Source organism: Amblyomma mixtum, chromosome 1 (assembly GCF_055824585.1).
Source record: "Amblyomma mixtum isolate Tamu chromosome 1, ASM5582458v1, whole genome shotgun sequence".
Lineage (NCBI taxonomy): Eukaryota > Metazoa > Arthropoda > Arachnida > Ixodida > Ixodidae > Amblyomma > Amblyomma mixtum.
Window position 1 is genome coordinate 15,635,255 of NC_143012.1, and position 12,896 is coordinate 15,648,150.

Here is a 12,896-nt window from a genome sequence, read left to right on the forward strand (position 1 = left end):
CGCGAACAGAAAACAGAAAATAAAAAGGCTTAGAATACAGTCAGTGTCAGCGCTGTGACTGAAGTGATGTGAATGCTAACTCACGCTTTATTTTATTTTTCAGCTCTACACAGCCGAAGACTGAACATTCACATCGCATTTAATTCAAGGTCATTCAAGAGGGATGACCAAAAAGTGCATTTTTTTTCGCAGTTAATAAAGTGTATAGCAATGTTTTTTTAATGTTGACTAGTTGTGTCTATACTTTTTCCGTCCTACACACACGCACAGTTTTACACTGAATGCGGAACGTTAAAGCGAAATCATTGGTAGTTTCAAAAGCTACGCGAGGTTATCTTACCGTTTGGCATTAGGAAAATCAATTTATTTAAGCACAGGAAAAGTTGTGTCGCCCAAACCAACTTGTCAGATAAAAAATTCAAAATACGAAGGAAACGTCCTTCAAATTTTAACTAAGAACTGAACGGAATAATTTGAAATGAAAGGAGAGAAAAATAATAAAATCCTTTTGGAGTTAAGTAGGTAGAAAATGACCTGGGCGTGACCTAGAAAGTACGACGGAAAGATAACTGGTGGTCTATTGGGCAACACAAAATATATTAGGCAGCAACAGAAGGACAGGTGCACAGATTAGGTTAGGAAGTTTGTTGGGTTAAAGTGACAGCTACTGGTGAGCGGTTAGCAGAGGTATTTTCCCTGCTGTGGACGAGGCAAAAGCACCGAAGTTTGGGCCAGTTGGTATTGATCCACCTTGAAAACGTAGCAGCACGAAAAAACGGGGACTAAATAGACACAAGTTCGTGCTTGTGTCTATTTTGTCCCCGTTTTTTCGTGCTGCTACGTTTTCAAGGTGGACGAGGCTGGACTGACGATGATAATGAGTACAATGTCAAGCAGACGAGCTTTCGACCACCACGTTTTATACTCCTATTTGCCCTTTCAAAGCGAACTGGGTGTATGCACAATGCTTTTGCGATCGCATCAAGTTCGCTTTAGCTTCCGTGGAAGCCGCTGGCATATGCTCCTGCTGTTTTCAGAGGAGGATGCCATGCCGCAAAGTGCATTCGAATCACTGGGTTGCCGCATCCTGATTGAGCCAATGCCCCTTATTGACCTTGGCGTCACACCGCACTGATTTCTCGATGAACAAAGCGCCTGAACAGACGTGCAAGATGTTGATAGGAGCACGGGACCGCGTTGCCAATTCAACATGCAGCTCCATCTCGTGATAGCCACCTGCATTGCCGGGGAAGTAAAGCTCACAAGCAAAATGGGCTGGTCGGGTTCTGGAAACAATGTCCCGGAAAAAAGTTCCCTGAGAAAACATCCCCATTTGCAAAGTAGGAAAAAATGCCTCCAAACGGGTGTAATCAAACGTCGCGGTATCCGCACAGATTTGAGCATCCGCCTCGCATGCGAGCGGTTCCACTAGTGGGAGGCGCCCCATGAGGCGGATTTAAGTTGTTTGACAATGGAGCGAATCACTGACCCGTAAACGCAACTCTATGATCAGCGCAACGCAAGTGTGGCAGTGGTTTATCGTAACGACGTTTATTGCTGAGCATCGCCATCATCATCAGCCAGACTACACGCACTGCAGGGCAAAGGCCTCTCCCATACGCTCCACATAACCATGTCCGATTGTATGTCTTATGCATTAAGAGCAGAAAACATGCGACTAAAATTAGGTATATGGAGTTCTTTAATACATTTTCGCCTTACAGAACTCGACCCGTCGGTACGTATCCACTTTTTCGTATAGCAGCTGCATGCGTGGGGGCATGCAGCCCCTCCTGCTTGGGCCTACTGTAGGCCTGCAGTATGTTCTAAATAAATAAATAAATAAATAAAAAGCTATGTTCAGGTAAGTATACACGCTGCCCCACGTGAGAATAACACTTGCTCTGGGCCTGGCCTAGGGTCACGTTCTTAAGAACAGAGCATGCGGGAAAGACTGCGTGTACTTGGGCAGCGATAACAGACACCGGCGGGAGCTATCATTCCAGTGAGATAGCCATAATATTTTCCGTCTTAAAGGTTAATGGGTTTATGCCCAAGACTTGTCTTGAGAAACTCGGCAACCGACGTGACTTACCTTCAAGCCCCTCCTAACTGGGACAGGAGAAGCAGCAGCAGCAACTACCGCGTAAGTTGATCGTTAATGTTATATGAAGGAACTCACAGAGCAGAATACACAGGCTTCGACAAGGGATGACAGAACATGTCACAGAGGCTTCAGAGAACAGCAGGGCAGGGTTTGTCATTTCTTGTCGAAGCCTGCATGTTTTTCATTCTGCGTTTCTTAAGATGTAACCATCCTGCCTGGAACGTTCCACATGAGAGACGTGGAAAAAGTTGTGGAACTAAGGACTCCTTGTGAAATCGCAAGTACAGCATTAGCCAAACTCTCAAGGCCAAAGGCTTTTCGCTTCAGCCGCATAACACAGCCATTACGACACTAGTGAGACCGAACGACCTTGAAATGATAGCAGAAGGTTTCTTCTTGTGGCAGAGAAGCTTCCTGCTTGACTTGTGTGTTGAATGATCCGCTCAACGGAGCATACTAGTAACATACACTGCGCTGCAGCTGAACGCTGCAGCCTTAAGAATTTTGACCAAAACGGTATATTAAAATCCAATGGCTTAATGTATGCTTTTCGAATTGTTTTCATGTGATATTGTGAAGTTGTAGTGACGGCAGTCCAGTGGTCAGGAAGACACCAGCCAGTCTTGGAAACGAAGCTCTTTATTTGGGCTGACTTGCGCCCGCAAAATAACTGAATCACTCGGCGGCGGCGTAAGCAACAAACGTGCTCGTCGGTCGTCGAACTACGAATGTCCGCCGCTCGCGGCATCGCTCAATTTAAAGGCGGCAAGGAAACTTCCAGATAACAGGACAAGATCATCTACAGTAATCTAGAAAAACCTAGATGCAGCCTTTCATGGCTGCGATCAATCGAGATTAGTCTGGTCGCTTCTCGCGTCACAAACAAAATTGATAACGACCCTTTCCTGCTGTCTTGAGCGTGAACGAACACACACTGCAATGATACGTGGCATTACCCCCCTTCCAAAGAAGCATCGTCTCGATGCTTTAAAATGAGAATAAACACTGACAATGAAAACTTCCAGTCCTTTAGCGTTCATAAAATGGCTTTAGGCGTACGACATGTACGACTTCCGGGCGTGTGCGGCGTCGCTGAGATGCTGTAGTGCCGTCTGGGATGACTTCGTAGTCGAGGTCACCGATGCGACGGAGAACCTTGTACGGGCCAAAGTAGCGTCGCCGCAACTTTTCACTCAATCCACGGCGTCGAACTGGCGTCCATATCCAAACACGATCACCTGGCTTGTAATGCGTGTCTCGTCGGCGCAGATTGTAGCGTCGGGCGTCGGTGTGCTGCTGGTCTTGAATGCGAAGCCGCGCAAGTCTTCGGGCTTCCTCGGCGCGATGAAGGTAGGCGGCGACGTCGAGGTTGTCTTCGTCAGAAACGTGCGGGAGCATTGCGTCGAGTATTGTCGTGGGCTTCCTGCCGTATACCAGCTGGAATGGTGTAAACCTGGTTGTCTCCTGGACGGCAGTATTGTACGCGAAGATCACGTAGGGCAGAATGGAGTCCCACGTCTTGTGTTCGGCGTCGATGTACATGGAGAGCATGTCTGCGATGGTCTTGTTCAGACGCTCTGTGAGTTCGTTGGTTTGTGGATGATAGGCAGTTGTCCTCCGATGGCTTGTCTGGCTGTAGTTTAAAATGGCTTGCGTCAGCTCCGCTGTAAATGCCGTCCCTCTGTCTGTGATGAGCACTTCGGGGGCGCCGTGTCGCAGGAGAATTTGCTCGACAAAAAATTTTGCGACTTCTGTTGCGGTACCATTAGGCAACGCTTTTGCTTCGGCGTATCGGGTCATGTAGTCGGTGGCCACGATGATCCACTTGTTACCTGATGATGAAGTCGGAAAGGGGCCGAGGAGGTCCATTCCTATTTGCTGAAAGGGCTTAGTTGCAGGTGGTATGGGGTTGAGGAGTCCGGCTGGTCTAGTCGGAGGCGTTTTGCGTCGCTGACACTCACGGCACGTTTTCACGTAATGGGAAACGTCGGTAGCTAGCCGCGGCCAATAGTACTTCTGCTGGATGCGGTGCAACGTGCGAGCAGTCCCGAGATGCCCTGCAGTCGGCTCATCATGACATGCCTGCATAATTTCTTGCCTAAGATTCTTGGGCACGACAAAAAGATGTACTGTCCTGTTGGGCGCGAAGTTCTTCTTCAGGAGGACATTATTGTGAAGGACAAAGGACGACAGTTGGCGCTTGAACTCCCGGGGAGGCGATGCGGTCTTGCCTTTCAAATAATCAACTAGGCTTTGCAACTCAGGATCCGAGCGCTGCTGCTGCACGAAACTGCTGGCGCTTACCGGTGCAGTCTGCATCGGAATGTTTGCGGCCAGATTTGTAGACTACAGTTATATCGAATTCTTGAAGACGCAGGCTCCATCGAGCAAGGCGGCCGGAGGGATCTTTCAAATTGGCCAGCCAGCAGAGAGCATGGTGATCGCTCACAACCTTGAATGGTCGTCCGTATAGGTAGGGGCGAAATTTCGACGTGGCCCAAATAATGGCGAGACATTCTTTCTCGGTCGTCGAATAGTTGGCTTCGGCTCTCGACAGTGAACGGCTAGCGTACGCGATAACTTTCTCCTCTCTGCCATTTTTCTGCCATTTGCCGAGGACCGCTCCTAAGCCCACACTGCTTGCATCGGTATGAACTTCGGCTTCGGCGTTTTCATCAAAGTGCCCGAGCACAGGAGGGGACTGTAAGCGGCGCTTCAGCTCGTTGAAAGCTTCCTCTTGCGGCCTGTCCCATTTAAAAGGCACGCCAGCCTTGGTAAGTTGGGTCAAAGGTTCAGCGATGCGCGAAAAGTTCTTGACGAATCGCCGGTAATAAGCGCACAATCCAAGGAATCTGCGTATAGCTTTCTTGTCATTAGGCTGTGGAAACTCTGCGATCGCAGCCGTCTTCTGGGGGTCTGGGCGAACTCCATCCTTGCTTACGACGTGACCAAGGAACAGCAGCTCCTCGTAGGCGAAGTGACAGTTCTCTGGTTTCAGTGTCAGGCCTGAAGACTTGATCGTTTCCAGCACTATCCGAAGCCTTCTGAGGTGGTCTTCAAAGTTTGAGAAGACAACAACGTCATCTAAGTAGACGAGGCAAATCTGCCACTTCAAGCATGCGAGCACCGTATCCATTACTCGCTGGAGCGTTGCTGGTGCAGAGCAGAGGCCGAATGGCATCACCTTGAACTCGAAGAGTCCGTCTGGCGTGATGAACGCAGTCTTCTCGCGATCTCTTTCGTCGACTTCAATTTGCCTGTAGCCGCTCTTCAGGTCCATCGATGAGAAGTACTTAGCGTTGCATAGCCGATCCAGTGTGTCGTCGATGCGGGGGAGGGGGTAGACATCCTTCTTCGTAATGCTGTTCAGGCGGCGGTAATCGACGCAGAAGCGAAGGGTGCCGTCTTTCTTTTTCACTAGGACAACTGGTGCTGCCCAGGGGCTCCGTGATGGCTGGATGACGTCGTCATGTAGCATTTCCTCAACTTGCTTGCGAATAGCTTGGCGTTCTAGCGGCGATACGCGGTAGGGACTCTGTCGCAGTGGTCGGGCGTGTTCGTGTGAGACAATGCGGTGCTTGGCAAGCCGGGTTCTTCGCACATTCGATGCTGATGAGAAGCAATCGCTGTACTTTTGAAGAAGAATGCGTATTTGTTCTTGTCTGCTCCGTGGTAATGCCGGGTTGATATCAAACGTTGGTTGATGGCCTTGGTTAGAAGGTTCTACGGGTTGGTCGGGTAGGGCAAATATGTCTCTGATGTCTGCCAGCTCGTCGAGGAAAGCGACCGTCGTACCTTTGTTTAGATGCCGGTATTCTTCGGTGAAGTTGGTAAGCAGCACCTGGGCTTGGCCATTTCGGATTTGGGCGACTCCCCTTGCGACGCCCAGTCCTCGATCAAGGAGTAACTGGGTGTTCCCTTCTATGACGCCTTCGGCAGTTTCGACGTCTCCAGTACCTATGCAGGCGAAGACACTTGATCGGGGCGGCACGCTCAGTACTTCGTCAAGGACGTTTAAGGCAACGCGATGAGTCGCTGTCGTCGCTGCAGATATGGCTTTGTCCGTGGAAAGCTTGATCGACTTGGATCGAAGGTCGATGATCGCCCGATGTTCATTCAGGAAGTCCATTCCTAAAATCACGTCTCGCGAGCATTGCTGTAGGATCAGGAAGGTTGTCGCGTAGGTTCTCCCATTTACAGTCCTGACGGCGTAATCAGGTTACCACCTGCGGTGCGGATCAGCGGGCCATCCCAAGTTGTTGTTACCTTCCTGAGTCGGACAGCGAGTGGCCCACTCATGACGGAGTAGTCAGCTCCGGTGTCCACCAAGGCAGTAACCGCGTGATCGTCGATCATAACTTCAAGGTCACTTGTTCGCGTTTTCGCATTGCACGTTGTCTTCGGTGTACGATCTCGGCTTCGTCGAGTAGTGAGGCTGCGGTGGGCGTACTGCGACGTTACTTCACTGGGCAACGGTAAAAGTTTCAAGTCTGGCCGCGTCGTCGTCGGAGCTGTCGTCGTCGGTGTTGTCGTCGTCGGTGTTGTCGTCGTCGGTGTTGTCGTCGTCGGTGTTGTCGTCGTCGGTGTTGTCGTCGTCGGTGTTGTCGTCGTCGGTGTTGTCGTAGTTGAGGCATGGTCTTGAGTACTCGTCGATGGAGGATCTTTATCATTGCGCTTAGAAGCAACCTCACCTCCAGAGGCTGCTTTATTTAGTTTAACCTTCGGGGGCTGGGGGAGCGTCCACGCATGGCGTAACCTCGGCTAGGAGATATAAAGCGCGGGGACGATGGCGACGGGGAACGTGATAGGCGGCTCGGCGATGAGTATTCTTCCCGACGCAAAAACTCCTCGATTCCGGCTGGTCGCTGGCCGGGTCGGGGTCGTGGAGCGTCGTAAGAGAACCCTCGGATGCCCAGTCTTCTGTATGGGCAGTGCCGGAGGACGTGACCGGCTTCGCCACAGTGGAAGCATAGTGGGCGGCGCTGGTCGGGAGTTCTCCACTCGTCGCATTTCCTCGGCTGTGTGCGACGCTCGTAGGACGGGCGGGTTGTGGCGAGAGGGCGGCGGTCCAACGCAGCTGGCTGAGGGCGATAGGGGCTTGGGTCCCGTCGTCGAGGTGCAGGACGGCGCACAGCTGCGGCGTAAGTCATGACTGTGGGCTGCAGAGGCTGCGTGGTTGTCGGCGCCACACCCAAGGACTGTTGAACCTCATCCCGGATGACGTCTGTGAGCGATGAAAGGTGCGAATGCGCTCCCGTTGGCAGCAATCGTCGGAGCTCTTCTCGCACAATTTCACGTATAACCTGCCGCAGGTTATCGTTGTTAGCGGTGTCCATGCAGCTTGCTGACAAAAAGTGCTGCTGGCGGTCATACTGGCGGGCTCTGGCATCAAGAGTTTTTTCCATGGTGGATGCCTCTTCGACGAATTCCGCGACGGTTTTGAGTGGGTTCCGTACGAGGCCCGCAAATAGTTGCTATTTAACTCCTCGCATAAGCAGCTTGACCTTTTCTTCTTCCTTCATGTTCGAGTCGGCACGCCGGAAGAGACGCTTCATCTCCTCAGTGTACACTGCAACGGTCTCGTTTGGGTGTTGTATGCGAGACTGTAGCAGCTGCTGGGCTCTTTCCTTTCTCACGACGTTTGTGAAGGTCTTAAGAAGCTGCTCTTTGAAGGTTTCCCAATTCGCGAGGCTGGCTTTCTCATTCTCAAACCAGACTCTTGCTGGTCCCTCCAGGGCGAAGAAGACGTACCTAAATTTCATGGCATCGTCCCAGTTGTTTGAAGACAGCCACACGATCGAACTGTTCCAGCCATTCTTCGGGGTCGGCGCCAGGCGAAACGTCGAAGGTTGGTGGCACCCGGGGTTGCTGCAGAATGATTGGAGTCGTCGTCTGGGGCAAGCTCATGGCGGACGTTGCTGCTGGCTTTCGCTTCCGGGTAGGGTCCGGCAGAGTCCCAAACTCAGGCGCGTCCCCTAGCAGACGTCGGCTTGCGCGGTGGACTGGAGTCAGGTCCTCCGGTGAATGACTCAGAGGGCTGGCGTCACGACTTGCTGGGGGTGTCCGGTACGTAGAAGGCTACCCAGCACTTCCACCAGATGCCACGTTGTAGCGACGGCAATCCAGCAGTCAGGAAGACAGCAACAAAACTTGCAAACGAAGCTCTTTATTTGGGCTGACTTGTGCCCGCAAAAGAACTGAATCACTCGGCGGCGGCGTAAGCAACAAACGTGCTCGTCAGTCGTCGAACTACGAATGCCCGCCGCTCGCGGCAATATGTAGAGTAATAGACCGGCTGTTTCAACTAAGACTTTCCACAATTTTTAAACATGCCCTTATGAGATAGAAGACCGCTTTTTTTAGGCATAGCCTTGTCAATGGTGTACTGCATCAGAATACGGCTAAAACGTGGTGACTAGCAAGCTGGTTAATTATTATTGAATAGTTGACGTTAAACTATTACTCTTAGGCTCCTTAATTAACTAGAAGCGTGTAGCCCAACGTGAGTAATATAAATATCAGTTTTTAAAATTTCGAAAACTTATTTTTGGCTCTGTGGACCAACAAATTATAAGCTACATTGCGCCAAAATACATGAGCTTTCGAGAAGCTTGCAGTCATAACAACGTCTGTAGTGCTGTAACTCGTCGAAATAGCTCAAGTTCGTTCAGTTACAGCGCCGACTGTAACCGCGTTTTCGAAATTGTCAAAGCTAACATGTCAGCTTAACTCTAATCATTAAAAAGTTAACTATTCGATATTAATTGATCAGCCTGCTAGTTTGCATGTCTTTTCTATATTCTGATGTACTACACCGCTGACAATGCTATTCCGAAAAAAAACACGCTTCAAACTGGAAAAGCCCACTTTTAGTTTAGTTTATGGGGTTTAACGTCCCAAAGCGACACAGGCTATGAGGGACGCCGTAGTAAAGGTCTCCGGAAATTTCAACTACCTGGGATTCTTTAACGTGCACTGACATCACACGGTACACGGGCCTCTGGAATTTCGCCTGTATTAAAATTCGACCGGCGCGACGTGTATCGAACCCGCGTCTTTAGGGTCAGCTGCCGAGCGCCATAACCACTTTGCCGCCGCGGCGGTTAAAAGCCGATTTTTAAAAGTTTTGGAAAGTCTTGGGTGAAACATCCGGAGATGTGTTGCTGTTCGTGCTTCCATAATAATTGGACCGAATATAATTTTGAATATTTTTATTTGCAGTGCCAATTCTTGCTTAATGAAACTACGTTTTAGTCCGGTTTGATTGAATCCTGATGTCACATGAAAACAAAAACTGATGACAATCTACCTTAAGTAAAACTCTTGCTTGGACTAGTTGATTCATGCTTCGTGTCTGGAATCTTGATTGCTGGTTTGATTTACTACACCAGCAATGATTCCTTGAGATGACGATATAATGTTGTATTTTACTTCTGGTGCTTTTGTGAATCGGCTTTGGTATGATTTACTACGCCAGCAGTGATTCCTTGAGATTGCGACAGGTTGTTGTATATTACTTCTGATGCTTTTGTGAGTCAGCTTGGTTGTCCTACAGAACTCAGGCTTGATGCGAAAATAAATTCAGTTGCGGGGAGTGCTGGTCTTATTGCTTGTGTTATACTTTTGTCCTTGTTTGTCGTGCCGTTTTCATTACGTCTTCAGTCAACTTTTTTTGGCATTAAACACGATGAGGCAAGTCTGTATCTAATGTTCAATTTGTTGTCATCTAACTTTTCAGTCGAATCTATTCACATGCGCAAAAACACATGAACCCATCCTCAGGGAGTTTTCGGCGCAAGTCCATTGTCAGCGGCAGACGAATGCGTAGCACCCATTTTTAATGGCATTCACTATTTGCAACCGTAGCTTCACGATATTGACTTGCTCTTGAGATTTTAATGACACTCGAGTCCTAATGCTTCTGACAACAAAGCAGACACTGCGTTTTCTCTAAACCACGAGGTTTAGATGATTATATATAATCCACAACGACTGGCTACCATTACCAATAGGCACGCGGCTGGAAGCATGAAACTGTATAATAAATAGCGCTCCACTGTCGACAAGGCGCGTGACAGGAGTCTTTGCTTGGGAGGAGAGTCGGGCGTCCGCATCGAAGTCGAAAGTCACTTGCGCGTCAGTGCTACTTTGAAAAGTTTGTGAAGAAGCACATCAAGCTCCTAGCAAAACCGAATGAGTACGCATGCACGAACGATACAGCACCTGCAGTGCTAACGATCACCCGGTGGTTGCTTCCATCATCTCGATCCATGGGCCCCCTTCGCTATCTCCAAGATGTGTCACAGGTGTGTAATGATTCATGCATGACTGCGTGCACTTGGCACTTGGCAGAGGCGGCAGCTGTACATACTGTTGTCGAGACTGGCGCTGCATCACTCTGCTAGAGATAGGCGCACGCCAGAGCGCCTATCTCGATACTAGAAGCGCTTCGTCAGGAGGCGCCCGCATGCAGTTCGGCCCGGTTCGGCAAGCGCTGACTTGTAAGTAAATGAAGGACTTAAAAACAGGCCGTCTTCTATCTTGCAGCGTTCACTACGTTTTCACTGGCATGAAGCATGGCGGATGAGCTCGGTTCGTTGTTCACGGCGTGATAATTCAAGCCACAGCTATAGCTGCACAAAACTATCGACGGATGACAAGCAAAGCTGCACCGGCTCCCGGCTGACCTCGCTGCCCGTTATTGGCTGCTGAATATGGCGTCATATTCACCGAGTCTTCTTCGCCACTATCGCTGCTTCCCGTGCGACAGTTGCACTTTGGCAGCCGCGAGAGCTGGACGCACGTAATTCAAGGTCCTAAAGAAAAAAAGGTCCCCTTTTTTCTAAGGTTGGTGCTTTTTCTATTCCCTTCGCATATCCGCTGCTGCTGGCGGTTGTAACTGAATTAGGGATGGGTTCTGAGACTTGCTTGGTTTACAGTCAGGGTTTCAAAAAAAAAATTTCTTAAGCCAATAAAAATTGCAGACGTGTACACCCTCCTAATTTTTTAATGAAATCACGCGAGCGTCGATGGTCCGGCGGGGCGGCGCTCAGATAAAGCAGAGCGGAAATCATTTGAGGGAACTAACATGTGCTCCGATCATGCCGCTGGAGCTAGCGTAGTATGTTTGGCTGTTCTGCGCGAAGTTCTGAAAGCGTTTCGTGTTCTATCTGCTGTGTGTTTGTGGCTTTACACTGGTGCAAACGTGTAACAAGCCCGACGGCGGGCCCCGATTGCGTTACCAGGTAGCGTCTCGAGAGAGTTTGATTTACCAAAGTTAATGCTCTAACACAGAGGGTCATCCGCAATCAGTTTTGATGAGTAGCGAAAGCAACTGGTATCTTGGGCATACTAGGCTGCTATCGCAAATGTGTTCTCATTTCAGTATCACCTGCGCGATATTCAGCGTATGAAATCAGTTAGTTACTTCTCACTAATCAGAACAGCCTAGCAGACGAAACACAATCGAGCAGCAGGAATTGTGGGCATGCTCGCATGATTTCTCCTCTCCTTGTCCTTCCAGTCGGCGCTCGCGAGATGTTATTAAAAATTAGGAGGGTGTACGCTTGGAAGTGATCGTGCTGACCACGTGACCACTCGACTGGCTTCAGCGCGTGAGCAGGACTTAGCGGCGGAAGTAAACACTATGCATGAAAAATTGCGAATCATTATGTCCATGGCAGAAAAGATTGACTCTCATCTCAAAGTGAAGGAAATTGTGCTTGGTTTCTAAGCTTCCGTCCAACATATTTCTCATATGATGAGGTTCTAGGCAAACTGACTAAGCAAGACCAAGATATCTCTAATATAAGGACGAGTATTGAGCGTGTGGAAAAAGCTGCGCCCGAAAAAGGAGTTTTACAAGGAATAACTCAATAACCTAGAACAAAATGGAAGAAATAACTCAGAGATTCATGTTCTTCAGTTTCAAGGTAACGGGAATCTTTTAGCCAAGGTGAATGAGTTGGCGGCAACCATTGGTGTTCCTTCTTTTAAGAACTGGACGTTATGCACTGCCTTCCATCAAAGGCTGAACGTGGGCGTGCCGTTTTATTTCGCTTTGTCGCGCGAAAAACTAAGAAATATAGGAAACGGAAAGAAAAGCAGAATCAGCAAAGCAGCTCAGAACTAAGCTTGTACAGTCGCGTGCAAAAAATATTAGCACAGATCACTGGCGATTAGAATTCGTATATCTCACCACGCGGCGCTGCGGTACGCTGACCTGCCTAACGGGCCGCTTCCATGTTTGCAGCCTAGGGGGGGACGGCAGGAAGTAAGCTTTATCAAACGTGCACCGCCCGAGCGTTGAAGTGCCGACCCTACGTGACTGTGCTTGCGGCATTTATATTGGCTCGGTTATCATCAGCAAAGATTGCTTCTTTTTATTACTGCGCTTTTTTATGTCCGCGATGGTTTGTCAAAAGGAACTCGCGGGAACAATAGATGATAGCGCTGCTTTTAGCCAGTAATTCTGCTGTCCGTGGCAGTCCGCTGAACCCCCCTAATACTGTAGAATGGGAACGGCCCGGCACTCTCGTTATCAGCCTCTTCGCCACCCGCAGCGCCACGCGTTGTCATTCCGGCGCTCTGGTGTTCCGTCGTGTGTGCTAACCTTTTTTACCCGCGACTGTACGATACCTTGACGCCGCAAGACAAGTGCCTCATTTTGTTAAATGAGTTCTTGCGTAACGCCAGCGAAGCTGATTTTATCAAAGATACGTGAACCTTCGGTACCTGCTGACAAAGCACAGAACAACGGAAGAGTTGCTGAGGACATGTGTTGAATTTT

General features: G+C 49.4%; 1 protein-coding gene across 1 annotated transcript in view; it reads left to right on the top strand.

The window, feature by feature from the left end:
• The window catches only part of LOC149365553 (apolipophorins-like), a 57,651-nt gene extending 57,429 nt beyond the window's left edge, over window positions 1-222 (top strand). The window contains exon 39 of the mRNA XM_089544148.1: window positions 104-222. Coding sequence (XP_089400274.1) covers window positions 104-124 — 21 coding nt within the window. The 3' untranslated portion in view covers window positions 125-222. The remainder of the gene's footprint in view (window positions 1-103) is intronic.
• Window positions 223-12,896: the final 12,674 nt, after the last annotated feature.